Source organism: Furipterus horrens, unplaced genomic scaffold (assembly GCF_987537825.1).
Source record: "Furipterus horrens unplaced genomic scaffold, mFurHor1.1.pri manual_scaffold_13, whole genome shotgun sequence".
NCBI classification, from domain to species: domain Eukaryota; kingdom Metazoa; phylum Chordata; class Mammalia; order Chiroptera; family Furipteridae; genus Furipterus; species Furipterus horrens.
The window spans coordinates 18,382,612-18,398,712 of NW_028327183.1; the positions used below are offsets into that span (position 1 = coordinate 18,382,612).

Sequence of the window (16,101 nt, forward strand, 5' to 3'; positions counted from 1 at the left end):
CTCAGATGGGTTGAGAGAGATCATGAGCCAATGGCTGAGTGTGTGGATTCTCTTAGACCATGTCCAGTTGGGCCACCGGCAAGGGCAAACAAGCTTCACTAGATGACAAGCTATAAATGGACCACCAGATTGTTTGGGGTCTGAGGAAAGAGTGGTTAGTTGCTTATATAGCATTCATTAGCCAGGTCAAGAGATCTATAAGTGAGAAGCTGTTATTGGTTGGATCGGGGTGGGGGTAATCCAAAGAACTCTCAGAAGGACCCATTGAAATCTGCTTTTAAATTTCCTTTAAAATCTGCTGGGTTTGGAGAGTGTGAAGTCAGGTTATGACTGCTAGTCTAGTAACAACCTTTGGACTAAATCTTCCCTGTCCTTCCTCTCCGTTTCAACCCTGGAGGACGTCAGAAATGGCATGTAGCCCAGCACCTAGTAAGTGAGGGGAGACGTGAGTCCAGAAGGCAGGCCAGGGCAGGCAGGAAGCTACCTCCAGTCTGCCCGAGTGTTAGGGGAAAGGGTTGGAGCAGTCTAACCTTTGAAGTGGAAACTTTGCCTCTTCTCATGTGGATCTGTTCTGGAGACTCCTGTTCTGAAACACAGCGCACATTCTTGCATCACAGGAACTTGTACTTGCTGTTACTGCTTCTCCCTCAGGAGGTTTCCTTGCCTTGCTTCTTGACCCCCTTAGGGGCTTCGTTCACACGGTATCTCCTCAGTGAATCCTTCCCTGACTTCCCTATTCATCATTCAGACCACGCACCCTGTTCCCCTTCAAGCACTTACCCTGCTTTATTTTTCTTTGTATTATTCATTATATGAAAGACTGGAAAAAGTCTAACCATTGTTAATAGAACAAGAATGGTTTGCGCAACATTGATGTAACATGGCAGCCAAGGAGAGTGGACTAGAATGCACATGTGTGAACAATGTCCAGTCAGTGGGGGCAGTAGACACTGCTGAGTGAGCATATGTACTGTGTGGCCGTCGCATTCAAAATGACTGAGCGAGCAGAGCAATGAATCTGCATCAGATTTTGCATTAAGCTTGAACATTCCTCCGTGGGAACTGTTTGGATGATTCCGAAGGCCGCGGCTATGGGCAGCTGGTGACTGGCAGCTTCATCATGACAACGCGCCTGCTCATGCATCACGTCTCGTGGAGAGTTTTTGTGCGAAACATCAAATTACCCAGGAGACTCGCCCCACTACAGCCCAGATTTGGCCCCCTGCGACTTTTGGTTTATCCCAAAACTAAAATCACCTTTGAAAGGGAAGAGATTTCAGACCATTGATGAGACTCAGGAAAATACAACGGGGCAGCTGATGGCGACTGAGAGAACTGTGTGCCATCCCAAGGTGCCTACTTTGAAGGGGACCGAGGCTTCATCCTCCTATGTGCACTGTTTCTTGTGTCTTGTTTCTTCTTCATATTACATGGGTGGATATTTTCTGGACCTCGTGTCTTATATCATGTCTTGCTACATCATGTCACGGTTTTGGTGTTAAGAGTGTCTCTCTCAAATATAAACTCCATTGCGAGTAGAGGCTTTGTTGTTCTTTCCCCTGTTGTGTCCCCAGCACCCAGAACAGTAGAATGTGTTCATTCAACAAATAATTATCAAATTGAGACTACTTTATGACTTAAAGAATAATAAATTTACTTATGATTATGACTTATGAGTCCTCATCTTTCAACATACTTGTTAAATAAGTGTTCTTTTGCTTTTTCTAAAGTTTTATTGGGATAGAATTAAGATACTATAAATTCACTTATTTAAAGTGTACAATTTAACGGTTCTTAATATATTTACAGAATTGTGCAACCATTACCTCTGTCAATTTTAGAATATTTTCATGACCTTGAAAAGAAACCTCACCCTCCTTAGCCATCACTTTCCCAGCCTTTGCCCAGCCCTAGTCACCTGCTAATCTACTTTCTGTCTCCACAGGTTTGCTGAATCTGGACATTTTATATCAATGGAATCATACAATATATGGTTCTTTGTGACTGTTTTCTTTTCCTTAGCATCATGTTTTCAAGGTTTATACATTTAGTGTGTATCAATATTTTATTTCTGTTTATGGCTGAGTAATATTTCACTGTATGGATATACCATATTGCTATACTTTTACCTATTGATGGACATTTGGGTTGTTTCCACTTTTATGAGTAATGCAGCTATAATTTATGTATAAGTTTTGTATGGATGTATATTTTCAGTTCTCTTTAGTATATACTTAGGAGTGGAATTGCTCGATTACATGCTTACTCTATGTTTAATTTTTTGAGGAACCTCTGGCCTATTTTCCAAAGTGGCTGCACTGTTTTACATTCTCACCAGCAGTGTGTGAGGGTCCCAGTTTCTTCGCTTTCTTGTTATGCTTGTTATCCAACACTTGTTATCTGTGTTTTATTTTAGCCATCCTAGTGGATGTGACATAGTATCTCATGGTTATGATTTGTATTTATCTAATACTAATGACAGTGAATGTCATTTCATATGTTTGTTGGCCATTTTTCTCTTTTTTGGAGAACGTCTATTCAGATCCTTTGCTTATTTTTAAATATCGAGTTATTGTCTTGTTATTATTCTTTGCTTTTTGACTAGGATTTTTTTTATTGGTTCTGGTTTTCTTTCCTACTCTCCTTCAGGTAGAAGAAGTGAAGCGACGGCAGTACTCCCTTGCATTCAGCTCAGCTGGAACCCAGGCTCAGACCTATCATGTCAGCTTTGAGACTTTGGCTGAGTCCCAGAGGTGGCAGCGGCAAGCATCCAAGGTGATAAGCTGTCAAACGTCATGATGTGGGGATAAGAATGTAGGAGCCCGTATTTTGAAACTAAACTTACTCCCAAGAGAGCGAATTATAATTCTTATACATTTTATTCTAGGCCTTTCTAAGTATATAATGAATGAAATCAAGGAATTCCACTAGGTTCTTAACTTATATGTGCATAGGACAAAATTCTTTCAAAAGTGTTTTCAGGTGCATTTACCTTTACCCCTTTTTTGTGTGGAGGGTAGGTCCTTGAAGGAATGAGATTTAAATGACTTTCCTCAGCCACAGTAGCTGGTGACAGACGGAACCATTCCCTGACTAGTATCCTAGTTTTCTTGGTCTGTATATATTTAGCTCAGCTTTGATGATCCACTTCAGATCTGCACTTATTGATGGAACATGACCTATGATCTATGATCCTGTCACAAACTATTATTCCTGTGTGCTTAGGATAATTAGCTTTTCGGCATAATTTCTGCTTTTTTAGCCTGTCACAATGAAGTGCTCTAAAGCTGAATTGCAATTTTCAAATCCTTTTGTTCTCCTAGTTACCTGTGCAGAATTTTAACTCATTTTTCTTTGTTGCATAAAGGATTGCTTCCATATTATGACCTGTCATCATAACAAATGACTTTTCCAGTGATATTTTTTTGACCCATTTTGCAGAACTTGTGTTTTATTAGCATACTATTATAGAAATAATAAACCTTGTTTTGCCTTTATTAAATTTTCTGTACTTGTGTAATAATATAAACCTTATTTTGGTTTTATTGAATTTTCTGTATTTATATTATGTAATAAAATCTGCTTCTAATAAAACTAGTTTCAATTTTTAGTAGCTATTCCATTCTTCTACCCTAAGAAATTAATATTTTTGAGCATCTTTTGCATGCTAAGCAGTGTGCTATGATCTTGGTTATTTAATTTTATCCTCACAACAGATGAAGAAACTATACCAGTAAGTAGCACACAGCCTTGTGGCTACAAAAAGCTGTATCTTTCAGTATCACACTGCCTCCTGAAGTTTTGTAGTTATTTTGAATCATCTTAACTTTACTTCTTGCATGAAATGTTACTTTTCCATCTTTATGATTTATATATTTTTAATCTTTTGCTTACAGATACTTTTATAGCATACCTTTGGGTTTCCCTACCAGCTTATCATTTTTATAAATGAATAATCGGGTCTTATTATCTTTTTTTCCTTCCCATCTTTTTAATCCATGTTTTTTTGTGTTACTGCCATTCCATATACTGTGTTGGATGAGAGCATTCAGTATGAGCTCAGATGGCTCTTTTCTTTAACCTTATTCAGGTGGTGTCCCAGCGGATCAGTACTGTTGATCTCTCGTGTTACAGCCTTGAGGAGGTTCCTGAGCATCTCTTCTATAGTCAAGATATCACCTACCTCAACTTGCGACACAATTTCATGCAATTAGAAAGACCAGGGGGCCTTGACACTCTTTACAAGTACGTGGAGGATAGGTGTCTGGGCTAACTTATTAAAAGTGAATCATAATAACTTAGTGGTTTATACTTAGAAGTGAGTATTCTTACTATCATATGTATATTTGAAAATTTCCTTCCATCCTGAAGAAGAAGTAAAGTTTCGGTTTTTTATTTTATTTTATTTTTATTGTTTTTCTATTACAACTGTCCCACTTTTTCCCTCATTGCTTCCTCCCTCCCAGCCCACCCCTTCTCCCACAGTCAGTCCCCACCCTGTTGTGAATAAACATATGGCCTAAGTTACTGCTTGGGATTCTTGTGGGAAGGGAAGAAATTGGGAATTAAAGAAATCAAATTAACATGGTGATTAAAGAGATAATACACATTGAAATGACATTTTACTCACTTCCTTCATAACTTATATTTCTAGAATAAATATTAGAAAGCTCTATTTTTAATCTCATGTTTTACACAGTTTTTTTAAAGTATAAGCCTTTATTTAGTAATGGGATAATTGTTTTAATAATACTGATATATAGAAAGTAAAAAGAAGCTATAATTGTAAGGAAGTAGGTTTCTAGCATTTCCTTCTAAGTTGCTGTGAAAATAGGGTTAATCTAGTTTGAGTCTGGGTTAAGAATTCAAAAAAGAAGGCACCAAGACCATGGTCAGTAGTCAATATCAATACAATTAGAAATCAAGAGTTGAAAATTTGGAAGAGGAGCATTCGAATGAGGTCTCAAGGATCCAAATCTAGAAGCAGATGACATAGAACTTCATTGTGGAGTACATACTAATGAAGTATAATACTCCAAAGTAGAATTACCAGAGTCACTCCTGTGGATCCAATTTAGGTTGATACTGTCTCTGGCTACGTGTATATAAGATACTTCTACTTGTAAAAACAAAATGGAAGCACCAGTAATTTTTATTTCATGTGTATATCAGATTCCATTACAATAAAACTCCATATTACGTACATATCTTAAGCTTGATATAAGTGGCCCAATCATTTTAAGTGACCTTGGAGCCAACATAATTTCAATATGAAAAAAGTTGCTTATAAAATGGGATTTGATCTGCATATTTGTTGACTATTTCTGTGTCCATGAGTTGATTAATTGTTGCAAAGCTTTTTATGTTATATTGCATAACGAAGGAAAAGATTTCAAGCATATTAATATCACTTGATGAAAAATAATTGTACCTGCATGAGCTTTTCTTCAATTCTGCCTTTTTGAGGATAAGAGAGAAGAACTCCCATCATAGCCTGCACTTAGCGTTGGTCATCTTGGCATCTGTGCTGTGCACAGTGTTTGGCATTGTAACGAGTGCTTCATAAATATTTGTGGATCAGATTATATAGTGAGCATTTAAAATAGGTCACCTTTTCATTCAATAGTGTATATATAATTTGTGCCTTTGTTTTTTTAGATTTTCTCAGCTGAAGGGCCTGAACTTGTCCCATAATAAACTTGGGTTGTTTCCTGTACTGTTATGTGAGATTTCTACCCTTACTGAGCTAAATCTTTCCTGTAATGGATTTCACAACCTTCCCAGTGAGATTGGCAATCTCCTAAAGTGAGTATCTTGACTTTTACTAGACTTTTCATTTCCCTTGCAGAATAAGTTACTTGTCTGGCATTCGAAATGAAGGTAGTACTGTGAGCTCTCGCAGTGAAGTCCTGTAATTGTGAGGATTCTGGTCGACAGCAGTTACTGCCTACAGCAGTGACTAGTCACTTTCAATGGCAAAGGCTCTGGTTTTTTTGATGTTGGAGGGACCGTTAGTGTCAGTTATATATAAGCCATCTTATTACTAGGTTTCTGTAGACAGACTTAGGACATTTTATCATTTATCAGGTTCATAATAAATTAGTGACACAGGTTAGAATCCATAGTTCTTGTTCTGTCCATTCCAATTAAAAGCTTTCATAAAGTATACTTGTTTGGTTTTCTCCCTACAGTCTTCAAACTCTCTGTCTTGATGGCAACTTTCTGACTACTTTGCCTAAAGAATTGGGAGATCTGCCACAGCTGTCCTCCCTGGGAATCTCCTTCAACAACTTTAGTGAAATTCCCGAGGTTTATGAGAAGCTCACTATGTTAGATAAAGTGGTTATGGCAGGAAATCGACTGGAAGTTTTAAACCTAGGGGTGCTGAACAGGATGAGCCATATCAAACACGTAGATTTAAGGTAAGGTCATTTGTTACCATATCTTCTTTAGATGGACCTCTGATGGACCGTTAAGTTTTCTCTTTATAAAGGCTTCCTTAAAACGTTAGGCTTTTAAAGCTATATTTTCAAAGCTGTAATAAAGTGTCACCTTTCAGTCATTAGCAGAGAGATTATGAATGAGGTGTAGGTGTATCACATGATAGAGACTTGAAATTGCCTTTGGCAAAGGTGGTTCTAACTTACCCTCCCAGCAACATTTTAAGAGAATTCCCATTTCCTCACATCCTTATCAATGTTGGATTTTAACAGTCTTTTTCGTTTTTGTCAGTGTAGCAGGTAGAAATAATACTTTATGTTTCAATCAATTTATGTGAGTGAGATTGAGCATCTTATATGCTTGTTTTTTTAAGTGTATTTTATTGATTCTTATATGCTTATTGATTGGTAATTTGTGTTTTTTATAAACTTGACCATTTTTCTATTTATAATCATTGGGTTTCTTCTTGATATCCATTGTCTTATAATTAAAATGTTAAAGGTTTTACTACTAATAATTTTTATGATAAGAGTTTTATTTTGTAGTTATCTTTTCTTAAAGGAAGCTAGTAAAAGACGTACTAGATGTTCTGTCATTTACAGTAAATCACTGATATCCTTATAAGACATAGTAACAGAAAAACTTTAAAATACAGGAAAATGAGAATTAAATCCTATACCTGTATAGAAGTGAACCAAGAAGCCATTTTCTGTAATTTGCCCTTGAACAATTCCATACAGATACAGATTATTTTCCTCTCCATTAATTAATGGAGTGTGAGTGTTGGCACTAGAGAGAGGAGGCAGAGCCACGGAAGGGAGTGGGGCTGCTTCCTCTTGCTGTGTGCTCTGTGCCCGCTTTGCTGCCCACTAACCCAGATGGTTATGTTCCTCTGTTCCTGTGTCCCTGTCTAACTCTATTAGGTATTTGGATGGAAGTTTTTAACTAAAAGTTGTTTAGGAAAGAGAAAGGGATCATACCTATTCTGTTTTTCTTTTGATAAGCACATTTAATAGATTTCATTTCTAATGATTTCTTTATTTCTGAATATTAAGGATGAACCATTTGAAAACCACGGTTATTGAAAATCTGGAGGGGAATAAGTGCATCACCCACATGGATTTGCGGGACAATCAGCTGACTGACTTAGATCTTAGCTCCTTATGCAGCTTGGAGCAGCTGCATTGTGAGCGGAACCAGCTGAGGGAGCTGACGCTCAGCGGCTTCTCCCTTCGAACCCTCTACGCCAGTTCGAACAGTGAGTTCTCTCTCTGGCCTCTACTGTGTGTTCTCCTGTGACCCTCATCAGAGCTCTCCAAGAACAGTGGCACCTGTGGTGTTCCTTGGCCACTCTGCAGAGTTTGAGGTTCATTGAGACCTAGCTTTATCTTTTGTTTGCTGTCAACACTGAAGTGGTTGAGATATGCATGAAGAAGACATTGTAAGATACTTTGAGCTTTACCAAGTGCCAAATATTGAGTAAATATTTAGCCCTTTGCCAATTTCTAATCTAAAACCTTGTGCGGCCTCAGTTCTAGAGTGAGAACCCCCTCGTTTCAATAGTGATTTGCTCCAGGAATACTTTTTAATGTAAAAGGTTTCTTATTTGTTGAGGCCATTCTTCATGGAAAGTTCTTCTTTACCAAAGTTCTTCTTTTCTGTGTTTAAAGAAGGAAAGGAAAAGATGTTCAATTTCACCAAGTGTCAGAGAGATGCAAATTTAGACAATGCCGTTTTATACTCATCAAATTAAAAATGCTAAGTGCTGTTGAAGATGAGGAGAAGCAGCAGCTGATGCACTGTCAGTGAGGGGGTGGTTGGTAAAACCAGCTCTTTGAGAGTAACATGCCAGTGTTAGGGGAGTTGAAGATACATGTAGACCATATTCTAGCCGTTCCCCTGCTTGGAATATCTCCCAAAGACATTTCACATGTGCAAGAGAGATGTTCAAGAATGTGTTTGTTACAGTGGGGAAAAAAATGACAATAGGAAAATGAGTAAACTAAACAGTGATATATTTGTATAATAGAAAATTGCACAACAGTGGAGATCAATGTACCAAAGTTTAGTGTATTAATATGGATAAATCTCAAACACTTTATGAAAAAAGAGATTTTATTTGTTTTTAGACTGCGAGGAAGGGAGGGAGAGAAACATCAGTCGGTTGCTTCTTGCACTCCCCCAAGTGGGAACCTGGCCCACAAATGAGGCCTGTGCCCTGACTGGGAATCGAACCATCAGCCTTTCGGTTTGTGGGATGTTGCCCAACTCACTGAGTCACATCAGTCAGGCCTCAAAAACACTTTTGAGTACAAAAAGAAACTGCATAATTATATGTATGCTATGATAGTTATTATCAAGTTTTAAAACACACACAAATGTTGTTTTCTTAACTCTAAGTATGCCATAACACTAAGATTCCACAGGAACGATAAAAATCATATTCAGGGTGATGTTTACCTCTTGGTTTGTGCAGTGTTTTAATTCTTATTTAAAAAGTCTACACCCCCACTCTTATTAGGGTTTTCTGGACCCAAGGGTAGGTAGGACGACGACCATGTCCAGCTTGAAGCAGCTAGAGGAGCTTGAGACCTTCGCCCATTGTCCTTTACAAGATTACAAAGGGTCCTAATATTTGAGAGGGGGGGGATAGTTAATTTTTACGAACCAGGGGTATGGACTTGGGGGGGACTGCTGGGGGGGGGGTGCTGGGGGGAGGGGAACAAGGGGGAGAAAATTGGAACTGTTGTAACAATATAATCAATAAAATGACAACAAACTCAAAAAAAAAAAAAGTCTGAAGCATATAAGGCAGAATGTGAAGATACGTTAAAAGCTAGATGACGGGTGAAAGTGTTCATTATTCTATTAACTTTTCTGTATCTCCAAAATACTGTACGTTATTAGGATAAAAGATAGTTGAGGACTTCTCTTTTGACTGCCTTTAATCATGTTACAGAAGCTTCACATTACAGCTTAGATCGGAATAGTGTCACAGCTGCTGAGTGCTGACTCGTGCTTTTCATAGATATTGTGAGGTGGTAGTAGGTCTTTTACCATGGAAATAGTCATTGTCAGGAAGGCCCATTTTCTTCTTTTTTCTTTTTCTTTTTTAAGAGAGGGGAAGGGAGGGAGAAAGAGAGGGAGAGAAACGTCAGTGTACAACCAGTCGGTTCAATGTGCAATCGATCGGCTCCCTCTCGCACTCCCCCAACTGGGGACCTGGCCTGCAACCCAGGCATGTGCCCTGGCTGGGAATTGTGCCGGCAACCTTTCCATTCTCAGGCCAGCACTCAATCCACTGAGCCACACCAGCCAGGGCTCCATTTTCTATTCTTAATGTATCTAAAGAATCTGAGTGACTGGCCCTATTGAATAAAACCTCATTGACATAGATACAGTCCTTCTTAGTAACCAAGATTCTATCACAGTACTGTACTAAATGGGGCCTGTTTAAAGTTAGCTACTCTGTTCACAGAATCCTTAAATTCAACAACCTGGAAGAATTCACATTAACATTTGCAGTTTTGACATCTCAAGAGTAAAGAACTCCGCTTTGCAAAAGAACTTATCCAGACGATCAGTTAATATAGGAAAAGGCATTTAGCTTCACTAGTCATCAAGGATGTGCAAACTGAAATCCCAGTGTGACACCATTACACACCTACCAGAAGAGGCAATCAACTCACCGACTTAGATCTTAGCTCCTTATGTAGCTTGGAGCAGCTGCATGAAAAAGACTGAAAACGCCAGTGTCAGCTGTTGGGAGTGCAAATTGGTACACGCACTTCGGAAAACTGTTCAGTACTATCCACTAAGCTGAACATAGGAGCCCCTGTACTCAGCAGTTCCTCTCCTAAGCTTATACTCAACATAAATTCCTATATTAGTCTATAAAAGACATGGGAAAAATGTTCATAGAAGCATTTTTTATAGTAACCCCAACTGGAAAAGACTTAAATGCCCTAACTCTAAAATGGAGAAATAAATTTTACATTTACATGAAAAGTTTTAGACTGCCAATAGAATGAATGAATGACACCCGTATGCAGTAATAGGAACAAATTTCACAGGTGGAATATGGAGTGAACGAAGCCAGATCAAACACTTCACATACTGTGTGTGTGTATTTGTGTAAATAGGCAAAATAGTGTGTGGTATAGAGAGGGTGGGGTGGCAGTGACTGGAAGGGTAGGTGGGGGAAGCTTCTGGAGAGCTGGTAACGTTCTGTTTCTTGCTCTGGGCATTGGTGTGTTCTGTTTGTAAAAATTTACTGATTTATACACTGAAGGTCATATTTATGTTTTGCTTCAGTTAAAAGTTAAAATATTGCCAGTAAAAATCCAATTACCAATTTTTTAAAAGACCAGGTAATTACTGTTAACATTTAACAATTGCCTGATCTGGTGTGAATCCAGTACAGAACACAAGATCCTTCATTAGTTGTTGTATTTGGTCTTCAAACTGGGACCAAGCAGTTAATATGAATTACCCCGTGGTTATTGTCTTTAGTTCATGGCAGCAGGTGACGTCAGTTTTCTCTCTGATGATTTCACTAAGCCAATTTTGCACTGTTTACTCTCAGTTACTTTCTTCTTTCGAGAATGTTCCTAACACCTGTTTGTTTCTGATTAGTGCTGACAGCAGTGAATGTCTATCCCGTACCCAGTCTTCTCACTTCTCTAGAACTTTCCAGGTGAGTGTGTCTCATGAGGGTGGTGCTTGTTTGCATCCTAATATTTAAGAGATGCATGTGGATAATTTGGTAGTTTTGACGTACAAGAAATATAAATATATTGAAATATTTGGCTAACCTGGAGAAGGACGAAAGGATGAGTGGAAGGGTAAGTCTGATAGTGACCAGACTTTTTGGTTAAAGGAAAAGTCCCTTTGAAACAGAAATGTGCCTGTGAACTACTTGTTCTTAAAATCGATGAATTTAGGATGAGATGAATCATGGCAGTGATTTCCTTTTTGCCAATTGGAATCAGATAATTCTTGGTTTTAAAAGGTTTATTTTGAATGTTTTTCTTTTTTGATACTCTTGTGACCTATGTTGGTCTGATTTTCAGAGAGATATTAATTATATTTAGGATTTTATTAACTTCTGGTGGTGGTCAAGAGTAAGTGTAACTGAGGTTTGTTTTCTTTCCTTTATTCATTTTTAACGTGTTAGTCATTCAGGGTTCAGTGGTGGAGTCTCCCAGTCGTTTGGAGAGTCTGACAAAGAAGCAGTTCAGGGCAGCTTCGTAAGCGCTGGGAGTAGACAGTGCTCGGAGCAGGGACACGAGGCGGTGGAGGGTCATGTGCACGGCGTTGTTGCAAAGGTTAAATTAGATAGAAAATGCAGAATACGTCGCGCAGTGCCTGGCATCAGATAGTCTCTTCGTAAATATTTGTTGTTACAGCCAGTTTTCTATTGTTGTTGCTACTTTATCATTATTATTAAGCTCTTGTTCTAGATTCTCTTCCTTGCATTTCTTTGTCTAACTTCCTAGCAAAACACCGATGTGGATCAATAGTAAGGTTTACCTTCTCCACTGAGCTTGATCTTTGCTGAAGAAAGTCACATGGACACCACTATGCATTCATGATTTTTGACCTCATCCGGAGCTTTCCGGTCTTTTCTCTTGTTAGCTATGGGGCATCTCCTCCAGACTGCCTGGCTTCCCTCAGGTTCCCCGTCCTTCATCCCCTCCTACCTGACCGAGAAGATAGAGGCCATCTTGGGTGGTGTCCCTCCGCTTCCTTCCACTTTGCTTAAATTCATATAGATTCGTACCTATTCTCAGCCTCTTTCCTCTGTTCAGGCCCGTCCAGCCACCTGTGCCTTTGATTCCGTTCACTCCACTCCCAGTGCTCTGTTTGTTCGCTTCCTCCTCTCTTCTCCACATGCTCGGTGTCTTCCTTTTTCTCAGTCTATACACACAATCATATCTCTTCTGTCTTTACCAAGTTCCCTTCATCTTGCAACTCCTCTAGCTATTATCTATGCTTTTTCATCACCTTTTGATCTAAATTTCTCTATTATATACGTTCAGTGGCTCAATGTCCTCATTCCCTTTTGCTTATCCCACTGCAACTTGCTTTAGACCTTCTCGCATGGAACTTTTCTGTATTGACACTGTTAATCTTACTCTTTTCCTAAACGCTATTTCCAGAGCTGGCTGGTACAGTCTGTTGTGTTTCAGGTCCTCCTGACCGCTCCTTCGGCCTCCTTTGTGTACTTCTCTTCCTTAGCTAGTCCTTTGAAGGTTGCTTAGTCCAGGGTCCGTGCTTGGCCCACTGTACTTCTTATCTGACATGATGTCATTTACTCCAGTGATTTCAGCTACACTTCAGTGTCGGCATCACCCCGATGGCCAGCCTGGACCCTCTTCTTTCAGCCTCAGACCCACGCGTCCAATTTCATGCTAAGACATTTTGACCTGCACATCTCCTAGTACCTCAGCTATGTACAAAATTAAACTCCCCCACTTCTCCACCCTCACTTTAACTTGTCTTCTATTTCAGCTTTGGTGTTGTCCTAAGACAATCATATCCAGATGGACAGCACTCTAGAGTCATGATTTCCAACTTCATTTGGAGCTTCTCCCTCCTTTCTCTGGATATGATTTTCTCCCTGGTCATCTAGGTCAGAAACCTGAAAGTCATTTTTGATTCTTCTCTGCTTTACTTCCATGTGTAATCCATCTCCAAGTAGTTTTGCTTTTTTCCTCCTAAATACTTCGGGAATCCCTCTCCTCCCTTCCATGTGTATCACCACTCATTTAGGCCCATATCATCGCTTGTGTGAAATTCTGTAACAGCTTCCTGGGTATTCTTCCTTTTACTAATATAACCACCGCAAACGGACTTCCATGTATCCACAGAGTGCCCTTTAATTTAAAGTGCAAAACTGACTTCATCTTCCCACCACTTACTAACCCTTCAGTGATCCCCCTATACCTGTAGGACAGAGCCACAGCTTTCTAGATAAGATCTAGGTCTCTCTACCCTGCTTCTTATCACTCTCTGCTCCATAGCACCAAACTGCTTATTATTATTCTCACACAGGTTATGCCATTTCTGTTCTTGTCTCTGCGTTTTCACTCATGTTAACTCTTTCTTGGAATGTCCTCCTCACTTCACGTCATCATTGTACAACATTCTTCAAATTTTAACCCAGATGGATGTCATATTCTTAGGAAGCTTGCCCTGATCCATTTCTGGCAGAGTGCTTCCTTCACCATGCCATCATAACAGTATTTGCATTCCTCTTATAGCACTTAGTTCATTCGGCCTCATCCTATCAGTTGATCAATCATGCGATACTTGGAGGCCTTTAGAGGCTAGGTAACATCTGAAAATAAAATTTCTTTTACTAGGTGTCCGCCCAGTGCTCTACTAAATATTTGAATTCACATTCTAAATTATTTGAAGCCCTCCCACTACTCATTATCTTGTGTCCCTACTTCCTCACTTTCGTTCATTCTGTTCATATTCCCCTCCAGAATTTGCATTTCTTTTTCCCCAGTTATTACCTGTGGAAATCCTACTCATCTTCAAATGTTTGTTTAAAATGCTACTTCTTCCATTAAGTCTTTCCTCATCTCTCCCTCAACCATCCCACCACATGTGTGCTTTCCTGCTGCTGCAAGCCTTTCTATCCTCTTCGAGCATGCAGCGTAAGTGATCCAGCACTACACATGTTTGGGTTCTTGTCTCTGTCCACCTTTCAATGACATCCGTTGACCACCTAGTGTGTTCCAGGTAGTGGACCAAGAATGCGTTGAAGATGGTGCTCCTGCCCTTGAGAGGCTCCCAGGCCAGTTAACAGGTGTATTACACAGCAATGAAATGAGTTCCACTCATCAACATAAATGATGACTTAAACTTATTTATTTTTTTATAGAAACCTGCTGGAGTGTGTCCCTGACTGGGCCTGTGAAGCAAAGAAGATAGAAATATTAGATGTGAGCTATAATCTTCTGACAGAGGTTCCTACGAGGTAAGTGTGTTAATGTATGCATTACCTACATGTATATTAACATATATGTTTGTGTGCATGTATTTAATTAGTTTCCTAGATTTGGGTTACCTTGCATAGGTACTTTCATTCATTTGTTCAGTAAACATTGAGTGCCTGCTAAGGGCAGGGCAGTGTGAAGTGCTGTAAGGGACACAGTAATGGCCAGTGTGTAGTCTTGGCCTGCAAGACACTTAGTAAGCAGGTAGCTGACCTTGTGCACAGATGACTGATAAATCAACAAGAGTTACTGGCATAGGCTGGTGGTATGATACTAATAATAATTTTTATTGGATGAGTTATTGTGAACTGGGCAATGTTCTGAGAACCTCACTTTTATTATCTTACTGAATTTTCTGACAACCTTATTATATTGGTGCTGTTATCTTCATCTTACAGATGAGGAAATTAAGGCTTGGAGTGGCTAGGTAACTTGTCCAAGGTCACACTTAACTAGGAAATGATAAGAGCTGGCATCTGAATGTAGTCATTCTTGCCTTCACTTTTTATCACTGCACTGTATAAATAAAATGTTTTAGAAATTCAGAACTTAAATTATTAGAGAATGGTTCATGGAGAATGCATATTTGAGCAGACCTTGACAAGATGGTGGTGTTTCTGTATGTGGAGCGGGGAAAAAGAGACGAGCTTTAGGGAGGGGGTAAATGGTGTATTGAATATACTATTTACATGAGGTGTAAAATGTGTGGTTATTACATAGTGGAGTCTTTAAAATTAAACTAGAGGCTTGGCAGTAGAGTAGGTATGAACCCAAGCTTTGGAATGGGACCTTAGTTCAAATCATGACTGTGCCATTTACTACATTCAGTGTGAGAGCTTTGGCAAATCAATCACTAACCATTCGGAACTTCAGAGTTAAGTGGCCTAGCACATCTTAAGCACAGAATAGTGGTTTTGTTATAATAAATTTTGTTACTAATTTATTATAGTTAATTATATTAATAGCTTCACTGAATTTTTGATGTTGTCTAAACTTACAATCTCGCTCGATTTATTCTAGAAATTGTTTGCTTAGATCTGTTTTGTGCTGTTTGCTTTTGTTAATTCACCTTTTCTCAGAACAACCTTGAGGACTACCTGATGGCTGGTGGGTAAATACCTGGCCATGGCTGCTTTCTTGACTCAGGCCGTTGTCAGTGATTGTACTGTATAGAAAAGTGTGTTTTTATTCATTTACTGATTTCACTTCAATCTTGAAGGGCAGACTCAGAAAGATTTAAGTAAGTTTTTGTGTCTTTGTACTGACCCCCACCCCCACCCCACCTCCAGAATCCTTAGTAGCTTGAGTCTCAGAAAACTGATGGTGGGACACAATCGTGTGCAAAGCCTCCCAGTGCTGGTGGAGCACACCCCTCTGGAGGTGCTGGATATTCAGCACAACCTGCTCACCAGGCTGCCGGACACCCTCTTCTCCAAGGCCTTAAAGTAAGTACTGTAGATTTCATTGAGAGGAGCAGAATCACTGCCTTAAACAGACTGCACTGGCTTGTCATTGGGGTGACCTTTGGAACTAGATTTACAGTGTTTACTTCACAGTCCAGCTATAGGTGGAGACATCTGCATTTTTTATGAAATAAAATATGACACTGTTTTATGAGGAAGTAACCTTCGACTCAAAAGTTGAAATAGCC

At 39.3% G+C, this 16,101-nt stretch overlaps 1 protein-coding gene across 1 annotated transcript in view; it reads left to right on the forward strand.

The window, feature by feature from the left end:
• PHLPP2 (PH domain and leucine rich repeat protein phosphatase 2) overlaps positions 1-16,101 on the forward strand; it is a 63,934-nt gene that overhangs the window by 32,029 nt on the left and 15,804 nt on the right. Inside the window, exons 5-12 of the mRNA XM_090261150.1 lie at positions 2,650-2,775; positions 4,091-4,245; positions 5,659-5,805; positions 6,192-6,422; positions 7,497-7,699; positions 11,077-11,137; positions 14,336-14,431; positions 15,740-15,895. Coding sequence (XP_090117276.1) covers positions 2,650-2,775; positions 4,091-4,245; positions 5,659-5,805; positions 6,192-6,422; positions 7,497-7,699; positions 11,077-11,137; positions 14,336-14,431; positions 15,740-15,895 — 1,175 coding nt within the window. The remainder of the gene's footprint in view (positions 1-2,649; positions 2,776-4,090; positions 4,246-5,658; positions 5,806-6,191; positions 6,423-7,496; positions 7,700-11,076; positions 11,138-14,335; positions 14,432-15,739; positions 15,896-16,101) is intronic.